Genomic DNA, 20,261 nt, shown 5'->3' with positions numbered 1-20,261 from the left:
ACTTCTCTCAAATATCTGCAGAAGGCATAAAGAAAAATTGGGGAAAGAGACCTGCACTTGCAAAACTGTTACTAATAAGGAATGGGGAGGTTTACTCGTCATGAACATTTGTTAAAACTGAGAGGCACACTCAGCCTTTCTAAATCAGCAATGCCTGTAAGCAGCGTGACAATTCCGTCAATAATCAACCTCTCTTCCATAAAGTTCACTATGGATGTGTTCAATGTTGCACGTTTTCTAAGAGAGAAGACAAAAAAAAAAAAAAAAACCAAAAACAAAAATAAATAAAGCGAAACATTGTAAATTCAAGTAGTGTGTATGAAAGTCTCCCACAGATGCAAATTTGGAGAACTGAAGTAAAAGGCAAGATACAAAACCAAATGCTGTGCATTATTTCAGGTTTTCTAACTGTTTCACAACAGGTTTCTCTGAATTTTCAAAACACTCACTTTCAAGCTGACCATTTAAACTGTCAATCACACAGAGAAAAAAACGTGGCAGCTCAAAACCACTACCACAGGATGCATGACAAGGCCATACCTATGGCACAGTAACACCGAAGAAAATCTCTTGCAAAATGTAAAACTATAATTTTCAATCAGAAGTACCTGATTGATGCAGACATGTTCTTTTCTTGGGCTTCACAAAATGGGATAAATTTGTCAGTTTTCAGTAGGGGTGGGGTAGGGAAAAGGGACTCTAAAAGGAAACAGAAACACTGTTGTTTTGAACTGGAGGGTGTTATCAGTTTCAAAAATGACACATCTTAAGCAATGACCCTTTTTAATTTGCCACAAATATGGTGAACATGCCAGCTAGCTATATATGATATGTAATGTTCCCTTTATGCTAAGAAAGCTCTGTTGCCACTATTTTTATTTCTTTCTTCACATCAAATATGACAAGTTCTGTTTCCACATACTGCCAATGCTAGTGTCCAGCCTGCTTTTTCTGCAGACCTCGAAACTACAGCCCTTTTCAAAGAATGTGTGTGTGCATGCACATGAGCTGGAGTCCATGCATCATTTGCTGTTAACACCACTTAGTTTCAAGCCAGAGAAGGTTATGAAAAAAAGGTTGCAAAAATGCTCTATAAGCTTTCTGTTTCATTTTGATATTTTGTCAATTATAAGAGAAACACAAAGTGATAGCACAACCTCCACAACTATATTAACCAGAACATGCAGTTATCTAGAAGCAATGTCCAATGCAGATTTAAGTATTTGAGGCTTCCACCAGCCTCCCCACCCCCCCTTAAGAGACTAATATACCAAATTTCCACACATTGAGGTAGCACACATCTGCCTGCAGTTTCTACACTTTTCACTCTTAAAGGACAGACTGCACAACCATGTTTGGTTTGCTCTCATCCATGGGAAAGTTTTGAAAAACAATTTATACAATTCCAAAAAGGAAAGGTGCTAATTTTCATACATGTGAACTTGAATGCCACCAGTTTAAACTGAAGACCACAGTATAACCTATACAACGAGGGAAGGGAACCAACCTCAACAGTGTATTCATACCGATTACAAATATGACCTGAACATACAAGAGCAAAAGCAAAGTTTTTAATTTTTCAACAGCATCAAGCCACAAAAGTGAATAGTTGATCCCAATATACCACCTCAAAATCTTGTTATCATCCAGCAATTCCTAGAACTGGTTTTAAAAAAAATTGACCTGGCATCAACAAAATGATTATATACTTCATCTCATTTTTACTTTGTGTATTAGGCTGGGCATGGCTTTACTTTTACCTGAAACTGACTGCACAAACCCAACTGAAAAAAATCACTGGTATACGAGGCCTTTTGAGGGAGAAGGTAAACAAATCTTAATTTTTTTTTTTAATATATTAAGTCCTGTTCTATTTCACACTTCCTCGCATTATTCAAAGCTGTAAACCACATGATAAAATGTTCATTTCTTTTTTCCTACATGCAGCATACCCCGAAAACATGTTTAAACAGACCCATCCCAATTCATAAGCAAAACAAAAATGAACCAAACCAAAGCTCGATGTAGTAAAATACATCTAATTTGCTGTTGATGCGATGTGTTTACTGTAAAGAAAACCACAGCATCAAACTGTAACCACTACTATAACCAACTACAAAATATTTTTTGATTTTATAAGTGGATGAAGTAAATAGATTAAAAAAGAATTATAAGCAACGACCTTGCGACAGTGGTCATAAACTCATGTTAACCTCATCTACAATTAGCTATGAATCTGTATTAGTTTAATCAAACTGGCATGAAATATTTTGGTTGGGCATAACAATGTATGGGGGTAGCAAATATATTCATAAAAAGTTTTAACATCCACTCACTGCACTCCTGGAGCAAGTGGAAACCCCATAAAACTAGGAAAGTTCTATGGAAATTGTTATTAGATGGATCATGTGTGTATACACATATAGTAAAAGCAAGTACACCTGCTTTCAAGAAAGCTATTTCCTCCGTTTATTTTTTTTATCTTATCATAAAGCATGACATCATTAGAACAAAAAATATTCCACAACATAAGGGACTTGAATTGTAGAGTCTTTTACTTTTCTTTATGTTAAAAATGGAGATTTACAAAATTGTGGAGCGCCTGGTTAGTGTTAGTCATGGTCTGCTTTGCAAAGTTAACGCTAGAAAGCCAAACAGAAGAACTGATAAATTATTTTTATGTTTGTTTCAAACAGGACTTTATGACCACACAATAAAGGTAATAAAACTTTCAGAGAGTAAATTCTAAAGGAAAATAATCCTTTCTAAAACTAGGTAGTCCTGACTCATCATGAATTAGATTCAAACATGTTAACAGCTTTCCGAAATAAATTTTCTAGTTGCAGTTAACACTACCTATAAACAGAAAAATTAATTACAGAAGCAAAAGCTGTGAATGCTGTGCAAGAAGTTTTTGCTGCAACCAACAGTTGATACTCAGTTTAACAACTTAATATGGTTTCTTTTAGCTGATGCATAGGAGGTAGTGAAGTTTTTCTTTTCTACACCTAAGAGAGAGAGGAAAAAAAAAAGGGGGGGGGAGGTAAGAAGAAGGGGGGGGGGAATCTGCAACCATCCCAAATGGCTTTAACACACACTCAAATTATATATATGTATATATAAATTTTAAAATTCCCCAAACACCTGGTCTGTTAGATCTTTGAAATCTTTCGTACAATTGTGTGCATTCAGTGACCAAACTATGAAGTAGCAACAAAGACCACACTCAGTCGTAAATACATGGGAGTAGATGGAAGTACGCCAACATCCATTGCCAATTTAGTTGCCAGTGCAGTTTGTCTTTCCTTTCTCTCTTTTCTCGCTGCACTCTTTTTCCCCCTTCTGGAACCACAGGCTCACTAACTTCTCACACTATCTCTCACTAGAGAGTTCTTCACTGAGCTACATTTGCACAGAACCCACAAGGTCCCACAGAATGCAGCCAAAGGGAGGCGGTGTTTGTATGAAGAGTCAGTCCACTGAGGATGGGAAGAGGCCTGCCACAGCTGCACAAGGGTGCAAGGCAGCGGTGTCAAGCTGCAGGCAGGCAGGCAGTGCTTTTAGGTCTGAGCCGCAGCTGCATTGTTCGGCAGAGGTGACAGGTTGGCTGCCAATATAGGCGAGCCTGACACACCCACCGCATTGCTCACGGCAGAACCTGCACGCAGCAGACCACAGGCAAGGCGTCAGATGAGGCCAAAAGCTCTTGCATTAGCACTGCCACACATACCACACCATTTATTCATTCAAGGCCATCAACTGAGCTGTTAAAAAGCAATGCAGCAAAAAAGCGAAGCATTAAAGCAATGCAGGATTGCGAATGCACAAATACTTTGTCTCTAATGGATATCAGCCAATATCTACTTGCTCGAAATATTTAACATTACTCATGTTAGCAATGCTGAGAGTGCACTACACAGAAAATGTGCTGTTTATCTAGAAGTCTTATAAAATTTGATCTGAAAAATAAAGAATTTATCTTTTAAAGAAATGTTTAGTCAAAACATGTGTTTCCTGCTAAAAGCAATTAAAAATGTTTTTTGTTTTGTGAATTAAATGCTTGTTAAAGGTACCTGTTTTATAGTTGTATCAGTAAATACACATTACATATAAATCATACTAAGGAAAAGTACTCATTGCAACTAGCTCTTTTAAAAAAAATGATAAAGCTGCCAAAGCGCACAAATAAAGCTACATAAAGAAAGTCAACTGCTAGGCCATCCATGCGTGCATTACTACTAAGGATCTCTCAACTCAAAGGAAAAAGGTCAAGATCCATGCAGTGGTGGAATAAGACAAAAAAATAACGCGTACAATTTCAAATTAAGCTGACTAACATCTACACAGTCCTCTCCTCCTCAGTACTTCACCTTCACCAACCAAGTTAATGTTTAGTAAAATTTCTTGTACAGACGTTTTCAATTGATAATCCCCAAAGATTAAGAAGTGTGAAAAACAGCTTTATTTCTGACATGCATGGATAACCTTAAGCTCTACTTAAATGATGAATCTGCACATGGCTATTTCTAAACTGGCATCTTTTAATTAATTTATTCAAAGCTGCTGTTCCCTCCATTTGGATCTCTTGTGCGCCTGATCCCACTATTACATACTTCAAATTCATAAAGTCAGGAATCAAAACAAGCATTTTCTTACACAAACCAAAATTCAGATACCGCTTTCACATAAATCGAGTCCCTCTAAATGAAGAAAACACTAATTCAATAATACTGCACACGAGCCTACCTCCCATTCATTCATCTTCCTTCCACACCCACTTCAAACTTAATGGGTTCAGCAACTGGCATTTTTTATACACTGTTCACATGGCAAAACATTTATCTCAGCCAACATACTTCAGCTGAGTAACAAGTATCAAAAATCCAGCAACAAGACTTGCCTTTCCATATATTAATGGTAATCATTAATATGCCATAAAGTGTCACTGGGCTTAAGTCCAAAAGTGCCTTCACATTGTGTATGTTTGTTTTATGACAATTAGGGTCAAATCCACTGAGCTAAAAGCTGAGTAATGAAAGCTACAGTGATGAATAGATGATCTGATGTCCTCATATGTGGCTGAACAAAATGATCATCAGGAATGAGTCAATTTTGAAAGCTACTCCCTTTTTTTTTCCCAGCAATGTTTCTGTTTCATGATTTTTTAAAAAGTCGAAGAGGGGAAGAAAAGTAGTAAGTTTAGAGGTGGCCATTGAAACTTTCTTTTCATAAAATGCATTTCAATGGCTTTGGAGATTCCTCTCTAGCATGTTCCCATTGCACCAAATGCATCTTTTAAGCTTCAGGTAACTCGATTTTTATGGAATAAATTAAAACTTAACATAAAATAAACAAGGGTCAGCTGCAGAGTAGTGCCTCCTAACATCTATGAGAGATATTCCCACTACCTTTTTGTGTAGGCATCATTTATTATAAAGTTGACATAAAACACCCCCATTATTTAGTAGTAATGTCACAGTTATGTATCTGATCGTGGATTTATCCCTGCAGCCCATCTTTTAAGGTACAAAGATGGCGACAGCAGATTATACAAAATGGATAGATAGTGAAGCCTTCTTAAACTGATATTCAAGTGGAAAATTGTACCAGGTCAATTCACATTATTTACATATGCATACTGTCCTCTGATGTAGTACAAACAATGAAAAGTATACGAGTATGCAGATACTGCCTTTTCAGACCAAAAACACTTTTTCAAGGAATGAAATTTAAATTATGAGTAAAATTTGAAAGTCACCTTTAACAATCTTAAATACTGTGTAATTCTTCACAGAGCAGCAACACATAGTTAGACAAAGCTCTCTAGCATAACATTTTTTTTTCATTACTTTATGTATTAATAAAATTTGGTATTTTAAGACATTTAGGCTTCAATAAAATAAGACCTATCATTTAGTAACAAGAAATTCAATGCCCTACCAGTCCTCACAGAACCGACATATCACATCATCATCACAGCTTTTCTATTCCTTTTGTCTATGTTACATATATTAGGAGGCATTACTTCAGTACCAGCCCTTGAATGTTTTTGCTCCATGACAAATCAAATTCTTTGAAACCCTGTTCATAAATGCTTGATATAAATGTGTAAGGTTCTTTCTTTATCAACAATGTGTTTTTACCAGGTTGTGGCATACAATCCCCTTAAAATATGATGTACAGGTGCCTTGAATAATAAAAAAATATTAGCTTTTGTTTCAAACTTAACGCTTTTTTTTTTTACACAATCCCCTTTTGCATCAATATTGTTTCATAAATGTCTTAGACAGTCCCACATCAAGGAAAATATCTAACTGTTAAATGAGTGCCATATTTTTGAGGCCAGTTACACGTGCTCTAAGTATGAGTTGAGAGTCAAAGGTGAGTTTTGTCTACCTCCAATCTGTCCAGTATTGGTGACAGGTGTGGGAGAAGTGTGTCCAGACATAGTGGACATGCGTCCCTGCTCCTTCACAATTGGGTCTGAAAAGGTATGCAGAAAATAAATCTCAGCAAAAAAAAAAATAAAATATTCTGTACTCGGATAAAAACAAAGATGAACCAACAGTTGATGAAAAAGAAAAAAATTAATCTGACACTGCACATTGGTTGTTTTCATGAGTTTAAGTATGTTTTGCCTAGCCAATGTTTAAGAGTTTTAATGCTATTTTAACACTGAGAGAGAGGTTTGCAAGAGAAGACATATAAATCAGCCTTACAAAAGTATGGGTGTTCCATGGCTTCACGAGCAGTAAGACGCTCATTGTGGTCATAGCGCAAAAGCTTGTCTAAGAAATCCAGGGCTTCAGGACTGACAAGATGCTGGTTTTCACTGTGCACAAACCTTTCCCATCGTTTCCGTGAATGCCTGGTCATTAACAGCAGAATCATCTTCATATGAATTACAGTCAGCACAAAATTAACTGTTAATATATGGTACTATTTACAGATTAGTTTAAAAACAAAAACTTCCTTCACACTGGCCGTGCTAAAAACAACCTGGTTCACACACCATTCGCTTCTCTAACAGTATGAAAAAAAATAAAAATGGTATCACCATTTTTTCCAAACTAAATTCTTCTATACACTTTTTGGGGAATGTGCACTTTGCTTACCACTTGCATCTATGCCTTCAAATTAATATGCTCACAATTCTACATTCTGAACTACCACAGAGAATATCTGAACATTAGGTCACAGCTTCTATATATATATATTTTTTAAAAAGTCAACACTTAAAGAAATGTAATGGCATTTAAAAACAAAGTAAACATACCTTCCAAGTATGTCGTTAAACCGTGGGTCTAAATCTATCTGGTACTTCTCAATGTAACCATAAAGGTCATCTGTTCCTAAAACTTTAGCTATCCGTACCAGCTGGAAACAATTGTAGTCCACAAAAAGAAATGTAAATAATAACGTATGGGTCAATTCTCCAGCAAACAGCGAAAGAAACATGTCATCATAAATACCTAATCAACTTTTTACCAACAATTTTGTGCACACATTAAAAAACAAGTCACATTAAATAAGAAATACTGCAAGCAAACTGTTTAATCTAAAAGATTAACTTGTCCTTTTCACCTGTTACGTGCTATTGCCATTAACCCAATATATATATAAAAAAACTTGCTGGAATGTGGACCTATGTCTAACCAAAAAGTTTTTTTTTTAAAAATGTCTTCAATTAAACTAGTTCAATTTAAGAAATATATTTACAAAATTGTTATTTAACGTTGTTCCTAATCTTTATGAAGTTAAAAAAATTGCTTTATGTTAATAAAAATGAGCTTTTTAAAACAATTCCTTCCAAATCACTAGCATATATATTTAAAAATAGCTGATGCAACGTTAAATAATATGGACTAACAAAGAATTTGTACCATTACAACAGAATGGCTGAAAGCAAATATTAACAAATACTATCTGCTACCTCATTCTCCCCACATGTCTACCTATTCTAACACTACTCACCTGATCGTAGTTGTCATGCCCATGAAAAAAGGGCTCTTTTCTGAAGATCATACTGGCAAACATGCATCCTAGACTCCACATGTCTAGGGAATAGTCATACATCTATACAAAGATAAATCATAGTCACTGTAATTGTTCAGTAAAAGGATATAAGGTTAAAGAAAAAAAAAAACCCCCCCCCCCCCACAAAATGCAGATTGTTTTCTGAAGCAGTCCTTGAAACTCTGGCATCTAGATAAGCTATGTGAATTTAAATAGTCATCATTTCAATAATTAAATTGCTTAAATTATGTTTCACTCCTCCCACTCTGCCGCTTGGTCTTTTAAATATTTATTATGACCCACACTCAAAAACTTATGTACCAGTAACCTTTGATCTAAAATACTTCTTTGTGATTCAAAATGTATATTTACACTGCATGCTAGATTACTTTTTGCAGGCAACTGCAAGCAAATTCCTACTTCAACAAACTGTACCTGGTAATCCAAAAGAAGTTCTGGTCCTTTAAAATAACGAGATGCCACCCTTACATTGTATTCCATGCCTGGATGGTAAAACTCTGCCAGTCCCCAGTCAATCAACCGTAGCTAAATAAACACAGAATAAGTTACAATTTTCTTCTCATCATGACAAAAGGATGTTACAAAGATCGCAAGAAATATTTTTCTTAAAGTAGATTTTGAAAAAAAAAAAATGGTTGCATGGCATAATCATATTTAAAAAATATTCATATATCCATGGGTGGGAGCCAGAAATTTTCCTGGGACTGAAGATTTTTCAAGAGCCATGCAGTACTAGAGCATATGCATATAACGTTATATGACACATGGTTGCATACGCGTTTCACGTTTTTCACATACATAACACACATATGTCATACAATGTCTTTAGTAGTTAACAATGACAAATGTCCAACTTTATTAACCCTAATGGGCAATTATAACTTGGGAAGTGTGTTCTGTTACAAAAGTTTTAAAAAAACTGCTAGTTACAATATTAGGCGAGTGGTGCATTATAAGAACGTGCATTCTTACATATAAAACATTCTTAAGGTACACCTATATCACACACCCATGCACACATACAACTGACAATTAATCTATAATCTATGGTTGAGCATGTGGACTGCAGAGGTTGTAAACCATTTCAAGTCCCTATTGCTTTTGCATATAGACATAGTATGTTTGCCTGCCTGAAAGCAATATAACAAATTCTCCTGCTAGGACATGTTCTGGTATGGACAAAATGCTGTAAACTTTTCTGACAATTTGCTGATCATAAAAAGGAATCCAAATTTCTGTGCTTAACACCAATTACCTTAGAAAAATATGGACAATATGGTTCAAACTGTTCATATCATGGACAGAAAACTGTAAAACCAGCATATGAAGGAAAAAAGTGAGAGACTTTCAATGAATGACTGATAAAAACAGCTCAATGTTGCTGTGCTGACTGAAAAACTATTCAGCTATTGAAGGTACACATGCTGATCATGTTTACATCCCATTTTAGCCTGCAATCAAAAACAGAGCCTACGTACCTGAAGGAGTTAACTGTCTCAACAGGTACACAATAAAACAAAATTTTATTTTCCTAAAGTCTATGCCTATCTCTTTTGTCTTATCTACATTTAATTTTGATAAGGCAAATAAAATCAAGTAAAAAATCCAATACCCACCAAAACCTAACACTTCTTATTTTTTTTTTAAATCCAGTGATTGATGTTTGCATTAGTCTCCCTGACATTCTGGGAGCAGACTTTTCAGGGGTATTTGTCAAAATGTCAATTTGTCCAGTTACTATGTTGGCAGGCTGTGTGGTTTCAGTTGGTCTCTTAGCTGTCTGTGTTGATGGCTCAGTTGCTGGATGAGGTAACTGCTGCTTCTTAGTCGGCTGGAAGCTGATGCAGTCCTCCAACTTCCTTTTTTGGACAGCATTCTGGCAAACAGTGTCCTGTTTTTTGTTTGTTTTTTTTTAGCAAGATGAGCCTCTCTTTCCAAATGCACTGTATATGATGCATGTGCAGAAATCACATTTTTTATCATTTGGTCACTGGGGACCATCTGTATGGCTCTCAGTCCTCTGGCCCTTAAATCATACTTAATAAACCCAATGGCTTCAACATTTTTAGGTGTAAGGTTGGTTCTGTCTTTTTCAACAATGTCACCCATAATATTAAAGGTTCCAGCTGCCCGGCATTTTATTCGCTTCCAGTAATCGTTTTCTTTGAGTACGGATCAGTGACTAAACTTATGTCGGGGGCGATACGAACATCGCCAGTGAAAAGACAGTTAAAGGTGGAAACACTGAAAGGACTTTTAATTGTGAAGTGCAACTTTGACAGCGAAAATTCACGAAATCCTTGTGAAAAAATGTATGACACAATCTTGCAATGACTGAAACTTTACAAGGAGATTCACGGTCTATGAAATAAGGTTTGGGAGCAACAGCCCCGCAAGATGACGAAGGTGCCGGACCATTATTAGCACGATAATTGATACAGCGCCTCACCTGCACGTCCGCAAAGTTGGCTGAGCGGGAGATAAGGCAGGAATATTTTAATTTAAATTTTAAATACCGGTTTTCTATTTTAAATGGAATACTGTAGTGGCGTGGACAGATCTGCCGTTGAAAGCATCACTACTCGGTAAAGTCAGAGGAAAGATTCCCCCCTCCCCCTATTTATCGGCGTTCTTTGTCGGCGACGTCACCATCATCGGCACGTGTCCCGCTTTCGCTCCCGAAACGTCTGGTCACCATAGCCTTAGAGGTCATCTTTCTGACTTATTGCTAGCTGTGTTAAACATGTTGTGACAAAAAAATTGATGATCAGAAAACGCTTCTAAGTTCTAATGAAGCAAATTATTGAACCCATGTCTTCACGTTAAACCCGACAATAACAACAAGCAGTTTATTCAGTTGTCGTCACCATATTATTTCGCTTTAAGAAAACGCCGCTACTGTCACAGACGGTGGGAAAGGTTACAAACAATTAAAACACCAAATTCGTGCGTTATTTCGCGAAATTAATCCAGCCTATCTAACTGGATATAAATCAGTGCTTCCTGCATCATATCAATAGGAATATTGATACACGTACTCCATTACCCGGCCCGCGCGGATGGTCGGCCCCAGGCCCCGCGTGTTCCTAACGCCGCCTCTGCCTATTACCACTAGCGTATGGTATCGTTCACGATACGAGAAATTTTCGCTTTTTTATTCATAGTCCCTGGTCCTTCGTAATCAGTGAAAATTTTGAATTTTACTTTCCGTCCCAGTTCCGTCCTGAGATTTTGTCTCAGGACGGAAATCCGTCCCCCGGACGGAGAACTCCCATCCCTGTATATCAAATATGGTGCTCATATTTATCCCCTTGCTACTTAATTTGTAAATGTAACAATAAATTGTCTAATATAGTACTACAAAAATTTTACACAACCTATCGGTTAGGAAGTTAAAGGGAGGGAACGTGTAGTACCTAACTAAACAGACACCAGCAATCTCCTTTGAGCTGGTCCATCTGCCAAAATGTATGATGCACTTTTTAACAAAAAATTCAAGTACAACAGCGTTAGAAATCGGCAGTCTGTAATATTCTAACACAAACGGCAAAGATAAATAACATGGCTGATAATATAATCCTTAGAGAGCATCTGGGGAGGATGCCTTCAAAGGCTAGTTTTCAAGTCTGACTGTGGGCAAATTCAAATAGCTTCACTTTACACAATAACTTTGGTAAGTGAACGCCATTATGTATTTGTTGTCCATTCCATTATCACAAGGGTTTACAATGTCGTCACCTGGCGTGGGTTTTGGAATTTTACCCGCCTGCCAGATAGCTTAGAATTTTGAGACAGGCCCGCAAAAAGAAAACTTTGCCCACCCCTGCTTGACAGTGATGATTAATAAACAAATCGTTAATAAATATCTCTTTTAGGTAATAAAAAGACTATTTTCTCATAAATTCTGACCATGCTTCAGTATTTTACTGTTCATTTGAAAGACAGTGGATGGGTTTTCTGCTTCTTATAAAAACTGTTCAACAGTTAGAAAAAAATCTTAACAGGTTAGGGTTAGCGGTTGAGGTGTTCTTGCACAATGTGAAATTAACATTTAAATTTGACACTTCATTGCAAAAAAAAAAAAAAAAAAAAAACACACACAAAAAACAAAAACAGCAAAACAAAACAACAAAAAAACAAAACAAAACACAAAACAAAAAAAAACAACAAACAAACGTAATTTCTTTTTAAAACCAGTCTTGTGATCTACAAGATAAACATTTAGTAATTCTTTGCTGATCAATGGCATTAATTCAAATTTCATGCTTTAAAACACAACACCTTTTTGTTTTCATGATCTATCATAACATTGTGAGGCTTGACATCGCGGTGCATGATACCCATGCTGTGGCAGTAGTCAAGTGCCTGAAAAAAAAAAAAACAAATGTTACATGCTTAAAATAAATCTCAAATTTTACATCTGCTAATGATCCTCAAATAGTCAATGACAATAAACACATCTTTCACAGGCAATATACACATCAGTCCATTATTTCTATTTTAAAACTGTTTTAATGAAATATTAGTAAGAAGTTAAAATAATAGATTTTTATTTATTTTGTAAAAAACTTACCTTCATCAGCTCATATAGATAAAATCTTATATCATAGTCTGTAAAGGTCTGGTAGAGTTGCTGAAAGGGGATGAAAAAAACTTTAAGAAAATTTTAACAAATAAAAGTGTTTAAGAAAATATTAAGCCAATTAATGGAAAAAAAAACCTGACAAATGAAAAATCTAGAAAAGAGCAAATTTATTTAAACAATTCTTTGAAGACCTATAGTATATACTTAAGCATGTTTTCCAGTGACATTCATCCAGATATATTTTTAATGTTGTAGCAGTGCTTAATACTAAATTGTTCTGTCCAAAAATCTGAATATTTTAAAAATTATTTTATTCATAAGCTTTATTTCTTCAAATGTCTATAAACTCTCCAAGAATCTGAAGAACACATTTTACATGGATCCTGGGAGTCGCAAATTTTAGGTGAAGGATTCCACAGAAAGTTATAAAAATGCCTTTATGGTAGATGTCCACATAAATTAAAAGACAAAATTAAAAGAGATTACAATATAAAATCACCACCCAATAGGTAACCTGAAAAACAATGCTAAAAACTAGAAAAAGTGAAATTGAGCCAGTCCCTTAAAAACTGGCGAACTATATATAATGCACATTTTTATCTATAATAATGTACTTGACAGAACTTTTTGCTTAATTTGTTAAAAGCATCTATGGTATAAAAAGTTTATTCCTTTTATAGGCTTTGTTTTCTGTAAAGTGATGTTCCAATGTCTCCAGGGACAACAAATTCTTAAAAGAGTTTATAATGACATTATTTGCATTTAAAATGCTGTCGTTTTAAAGTCTTCCACAAATATCAAGTTACAAATCAAAGCAAACATTCATGTTGCCTTTACCTTGAAATCTGTGTTGTTGACATGCTCAAAAATAAGAGCAGGCGTTCGCGACTGAAAAGAAAAAAATCAATATACCAAAGTTATCAATAACAGTCATGTCAAATACTGTTAACACCCACCTTTTATATTAGCTTCCAGACATAATCTGTAGGATGCAAATTACAATTACAATAATAATAAAAGCGTGATTTGTACAGTGCATGCTCACATGTGGAAGAAACGTGCTCTTACTACTTGAGACAAGAATGAGGCATGAACAACATATAAAGGAACGAAAGGATCAACAACAGTACTGAGGAATAATAAAAATGAATACAAAGAGGACTCTAGAAATAAACATTTCATGATTCACCAGAGGAAGATGAGAATGGAAGTAACTGAAAATTTGGGGGTGGAAAGGGGTGTTATGAAAAAAGTAGTAGCATTCTGCGGACTTGTTAGGAGTAATGCTCAAGGTAGAAGTGTAAGAAGTTTTCAAAACTGCTGAAACATAATGCTGCACAACACATAGCAAGTTTATTTATACAGGCAAAAATTCAGTAAAATTTGGATCAAATCAGTATTAAAACTGATCACAGATTAAAAACATATAGTATTCAACAGCATACTCCCCACATTTTCACAGGAAAATATTATACCATTACAGGAAAAAAAGCCTTAAACTATTCAAAGTCTGTTCATTTACTGACAAAAAAATTATAAGCCAATGCTTTTGTGCTTTAGATTTTCTAGTTGTTCACAACTAAACAAAATAATGCAAAACAGGACTGTTAGAAGACAAAACATTTGAAACAAATAAACTTGAATGCAGAAAGCATACAGTGTTTGCATTAACTGAATATGAGTAAAATACAGCAAGAAAAGAGTCCAGAGCTCACCACAGGGTCCTTCACAATTGCAAGAAGTGTGATGACATTAGTGCCACCTCTGAGATTTTCCAAGATCTTGATTTCACGTTTGATTTTCTTCTTTTTGACAGGCTGTACAACAGCAGAAAAAAGGTTAGGATATATGTGTACCTAAGGATATGATCCATGGTATAATTATAAAAATATTGACGCTGTGAATGATCTCTATAAACCTGTCCCGTTAATCATAAAACTGAAAAAGACCAAAACATTAAAAACAAGGCTTTTTAGTGATGGAACACAAGATAATGGCTTTTACACTAAACCAGATTTTAAGAACTTATCAAATCCATATTTACATGTGTCTGTGAACATCAACACCACTCTTTTTTCTTCAATGTGGTCAGATAACTTTCCTTCTATAACCTTTTTGGGAGGAAAGGGTGGAACAGCATTTGCAAATTTAATTATCTGTTAAGTGGCATGATCGCATGCAACTTAATGCACCTGATTCTATGTTGGAAATAGCATACAATCCTGTGACAAATGACTAAAATTAAACCTTTGAATTCTGTCACCAATATCAGTAATGGTCAGGACTAGGTGTGGACATTAACAAATTTAAGTGAAATTACACAGCTTTGACTGATGTTGGTATTGGCATAGATATTCTAATGAGTCTTGTGAATTTATGGTTTTGTCTAATTATTGTCATACATGTAAGCTTATAGAAGTCAGCAGCATATCACATGCGGATCTAGCACCTTCAATACTGAGCATAAACCGAGATAAGACGGTTTGGGAAGATGACGTTTATTTAGCAAAAGGCATAACAGAAATAACATTTATATAGCAAAATACGCCTGTGAAAAATCTTTGGGTCACAACTAAGAAAGGGGGGGGGGGGTCTTAACTGGGAAGGTCTTAATAAAGAGATTTTACTGTGTTTTTGAAAACAGCTTCTAGCTAGTCTCAAAACTGACCTTTTGTGTTGACTTTTATAATAATCAAGATGACAGTCAAAAGGTGTACTTTATGTATAGAAACTGGCTTCTGTAGTCACAAACTAAGCAACATTATTTCAATTTTTTCAGTTAATTTTGTTATTTCAATAACTTTATTTTGTTAACAAGATACTGTTCCTTAAAGCAATTCAAAAACATTTAGACTCCCACTGGTTTAAGACTGTCAATATTATATTTGATTTTACAACAGCAAACTGCCTTACTTGAGATAACTATTTTGTTTTAAATATAGTGATCTCTTTGATCCCATGTAGCACTAGTTTTAAGGCAGAATGTGCTCATTTCAATTAATATTCAATTTGTTTAACTGTTAAATTACAATTTTTTGCTTCTATTCACCTAGTACAAAACTGGCTTTAAAAAGTAAAACATGTTCAAGTATACATCCCTGACACTGATCTGAAAATATATGCCAAAGAGTTTTAAGCCTGTTGTGCAGCTGTGCTGCACATATTTGCAATTAATCCTTAAGTTGAAAGAATGCAAAAACAAATAAAAGAGTCTACATTACCTTTGAGGGATGATTTTTCATAAATTGCTTATCTTCATCAGCTACATTATGCATTCTACTGAATATTTTTATGTTCACTACAGGCGGAACTTCTTGTGGACGTTTTTTAAAAATAGTATTGCCTGTGCGAGGGAAGGTAGGAGCACACGGTGCTGACTTTTACAAGTGGTCAGTTTTCTCTAATTGCTACCCTGACCGTGAGGCAGGGTGGAGATCACAGGCAATAACCCTAGCAATAAAATGTCTTTCTCAGCCTTGCTGCTGGCATTTAGAAAGCTGAAGTGAAACGGTTTCCAACTGAACATACTGTCAGGGTTAGGACCGACAATTGAATGTATTCTCCATAAAATAGAGAAAAATAAGGGAGAAAAAGATGAACAGCAGAAAAGACACAACACAAAGACAACGGAATTTTAAAACTTTATTTTTGTTGCTTTCGCCTATCTGTCTTTATATCTTTCTTTACTCACACGGGACGACAGTTTATTCCCCCCTGGTGAATGACATAAAATACATCTGCGTTTTGGTGAAATGTTCACACCTTCACAAATGGGCAACAATTCACACCTGTAACACAGAGCCCATTCACAATCTACAATAGCGGTCCCACGGTCCATGTCTGTTGGTGAGTATGGCAAGGTGAAGGACACTGTAGATCACATTCATGCACATTCAGTCTCGTGCACCCCTTCGTTCCAAGTGAAGATATCAAAAATGGGTGGACATGTGCTGATCCTCTTTGGTTGTCCTAACAGACATAATATTGTATGTATTCTGTAACTAGTCTCCGCTGGGTGTCAGTTATTCTGTAAATGAAAGAATGTACCTTGCGGTACATCAGGGGTTATCCCTATTCAATATAAAAAAATTTGCTAAGTATGCCAATTTGGGACATGTAAATGATACATTTTTGAGAAAGCGGCTGCCACTGATCTACAATCGTTGACTTCTTGAAGATTCTACTTTAAATTACAAAAAAAAAACCCCAAAAAACAAGTGTTCAGCACAACTGGAGACGACTTGGACAATCCACTTTTAAAAAGTAAACGTATAAACTAGTAAATGATATTTGGAGATTGTCGTTGAACAATACAAATTTGATCCCGAACATGAAGAAAACACATTAACTAAAACAGACAGTAGTTCTGATGAAGATTTGGAAATGAATAATATAAATTTAAATAATAATAATCCAACCATCATTGAAAAATGAGATAATAATTTACCATCAATGTTTGCACTTTCACAACTGAAATTGTTCTAACTTTGGTACAGCTCCACACTGACAAATCTTTTGTACCTATGGACATGTTCGCTCCAGTCTAAAACTGCAAAGATCCACTCGTAATTTCAACGGATTTTTGTCTTGTTCACTTTAAATATTTGCTATTCTGTGATATCAATTGTAGGATCAGTAGCAGTGTTAAATTTTGTGTTTCCAATGTTATACTGATGATTTTGCTTTGTTATATATCAATCTGTATGACAGTGCCTCCAGCCACTAATTTTGTTTGAATACCTGTGCTTCACCTGCCAATAAGAAATGATGAATTCTTTGTAATGTTATGTAAGTCACGAGATGAAGGGGGTTGGTGTTTGAAACTGTGCAAATAAATTAAATGAATTTCAGTTGCAAACTGTATTTTGTTATTATTACTGTTGCTCTTTTTCCCTCTCTTACTCGTTTTTGTTGGGCTGTTCAAAATGAAACAAACCACACCAGAGCCAAACTAACAGCGGTGTATACCCCTCTTCCTTCCAGCCTCGGATTTTATTGCGCATTTACAGATTACTTCTCAGCAGTGTACGATGAGTAGCTGCCACACAAGTGCAGAGTGTGGTAAGAAAATGGTGTAGTAGAAAGGATACTGAATTCATGAAATGGACACAACTGTCATTTTCCAGGTTCAGAGTGTAAGAAAGAAAGATTACATAGCACTGGAAAATAAATACTACAGTGTGGACACTAGATTACACACACATTGCACTTAAAACTTTGGTGGAATGTGCACACAGACCGTACATGTAAGCATGGACTACAAGCCGAATATTGATATCCCCACTTATGAGAAAAGAAAAATCAGAGATTTAGAAAGAGACAAAAAAAAAAAAAAAAAAAAAAAAAAAGAGCAATAAATTTTTTTTTGAAAACTCAGTTGTCTTTATATTTGTGTCATTTACACTGTTCATTCTTCTCTCCTTTGTATATTCTAGTTTTGTTTGTTTGTAGAGAATACATTCAGTTCTAACCATGACAGTATGTTGAGATAGAAGTCGTTTCACCTCAGCTCTCAGACCCTAAAGCAAGTACTGGTTGGGTGTAGAAGACATTTTATTGCCAGGCTAGTTGGCAGTACCTGTGATGTCTACCCTGCCTATTGTCTGGGTAGAAATTGGAGATGACTGGCTGCTAGCAGTCCGCACTGCGTGTACTCCTACCTTCCCTTGCATGGTACTGTTCTCTTCCGTCCGACGGAAAGTTCCGCCTTTAATGCAGTGAGCAAGAATTGTAGCTTACCTTTAAAATCTTTATAACACATTTTTCATTGTTTGTGATGTTGATAGCTTCGAAGACTTCACTGTATTTACCTCTTCCAAGCTTTCTGACAATCTGGTAATCATCTTGATTTCTAAAAGAATAAACAAATTTTTATTGTTCTAGGACATCTTAATAGTTAAAGCAGATTTGAGCAAACATATCATGATAGAATTTTTGTTTCAACACTTCTTACGTTGATTAATAATTTTTGGGGACTGTAAATGTAATTGGTAGTCTGCAAATTTTTTTGTTACACTGCACCAATTATCACCATCAAAATATAACACATTCTACCTCTAGTGCATCCATTATTTGAAATCGTACTATTAAATAAGAACTTTGATAAAAATATATGGAAAATATTTATTTTTGTTTTAAAACAAATGGTGTACAGTTATGGACAATTATGCCAGATACAAACCAAATCATCTTTGAGTTTGCAGGACACAGTTCAAGAAAGTCAGCACAGAAAAGTTACCAAAAAATCATTGAAATCACTTGTAAATGGAACTGTAGCACTTATTTTAAAGTAAAAGATGGAATTAAAAGGATTTTTTTTTTAACAGAAAAGTGCTATATAATTAACATCTGCAGATGTCACAGTTTAAGTACTGCTTGCAACCCTCCTATATGACAAAACTATCCCAAAGTGGAATACGGGAAGTTTATTCTACGATGTGCTGTGTCGATCTTAGTAAGTTTCACAAGAAATACTAGGTTCAAATAAATTGTACATACATTCACTAACAGAAGACATTTGAGTGACTTTGGGCCATGTTAGATTTTTCACTCAAAAATCACTGTTAATATTGAGATGACTTTTGCTGCTAATCAGGTTAAAAGCCTACTACTTACCCCCACTCTACAACATGAGACTCGTAGTCCCAATATTCCCGGGGCTTGTGTGTGTTGATATCTGCATACACACGAGCTCGACTTGGTAGAGGCATTGTGTATTGTCTCAAGTCACCAAACTGTCTGGTGCCTAGAGTCCGGGCAAGAGCACCGATTTGTTTGAGAAGACGAAATATTGCGATTTATAAGTTCCCCTTTCTGAAAACAAACAGAAATTTTATTGCTTCATGTGGTTAAACAAGACGATATTCATATTCGTTGGTCAGCGAGCACATAAAATGACTGAGTAAAGAACACGTTCTGAAAAATTCAACAGCGTGTTACAACATTGTACGCACCTGCAGCTATAATCCTCTTTGTCTGGAAAGGGCAAATGTTCTCAGCTTCAATGTTACCGCTGTTGTTACATTTGCAACAACTGTGAAATTGTTACCTTTCATACTCATCAATTACTAATCTCTAGACTTGCCGACAATACCGTTGCATTTCTAGCATTCATGGAACTAGCTCAAGATGGCGACCGTGGTTCACCCGCGAAGTTGCAACGAGGCTAAGTAACCTTCAACTTCCTAGACCAGTTATGTCCCTTACAAAACGGAAGCCCTCTCAAAACAGTTTTCCTCTCTTTTTTTCTTTACAAGAATAATCCTTTCTTATGACTGATCGAATAATTTTACTGATGAATTTCATTTTGAATGATTGAGTGACTTACTTTCAAATATTCGATTAATGCAAGCTCATTTCCTTCACTCCTTCTTGTAGCAGACGACATATATAGACCGAAACTAATATGCGGATTGTCTGCCCTTAGCCTAGGTGTAACTTGCGTTCCGTTCTTGTCGTTTAGAAGAAAATGAACCAAATTGTATAATTTGTACGATTCCTTCGTAATAAAATCTTGGTTTATAAAATTTGACTTTAAAAAAAAAAAAGGTATTCGTCATCAGATTTCAATCTGATACCATGGTGATTCACTGTAGAGAAAGGAACTGACGATATTCATGTCTTTTCGAGATGCAATCCT

The 20,261-nt window shown here is 35.5% G+C and overlaps 1 protein-coding gene across 2 annotated transcripts; it reads right to left on the bottom strand.

The window, feature by feature from the left end:
* Positions 1-769: 769 nt before the first annotated feature.
* LOC112553328 (casein kinase II subunit alpha) lies at positions 770-19,793 on the bottom strand. Of its 2 annotated transcripts, none has more exons than XM_025220461.1 (13): positions 19,576-19,793; positions 19,238-19,435; positions 18,362-18,473; positions 14,338-14,439; positions 13,460-13,510; positions 12,611-12,670; positions 12,319-12,402; positions 8,452-8,562; positions 7,975-8,076; positions 7,277-7,377; positions 6,720-6,868; positions 6,397-6,483; positions 770-3,717 (listed from the first exon to the last, which is right to left on the bottom strand). In XM_025220461.1, exons 2-13 carry the CDS (start codon positions 19,330-19,332, stop codon positions 3,647-3,649), a joined length of 1,125 nt encoding a protein of 374 aa, XP_025076246.1. In that variant the 5' UTR covers positions 19,333-19,435; positions 19,576-19,793; the 3' UTR covers positions 770-3,646. The 2 variants fall into 2 exon arrangements, with proteins under 2 accessions (XP_025076246.1, XP_025076244.1); XM_025220459.1 differs by having other exon boundaries at positions 770-3,658.
* Between the last annotated feature and the right edge of the window lie 468 nt (positions 19,794-20,261).

This window comes from Pomacea canaliculata, linkage group LG12, assembly GCF_003073045.1.
Source record: "Pomacea canaliculata isolate SZHN2017 linkage group LG12, ASM307304v1, whole genome shotgun sequence".
NCBI classification, from domain to species: Eukaryota; Metazoa; Mollusca; class Gastropoda; order Architaenioglossa; family Ampullariidae; genus Pomacea; species Pomacea canaliculata.
This window is presented reverse-complemented; position numbering and strand designations above follow the sequence as displayed.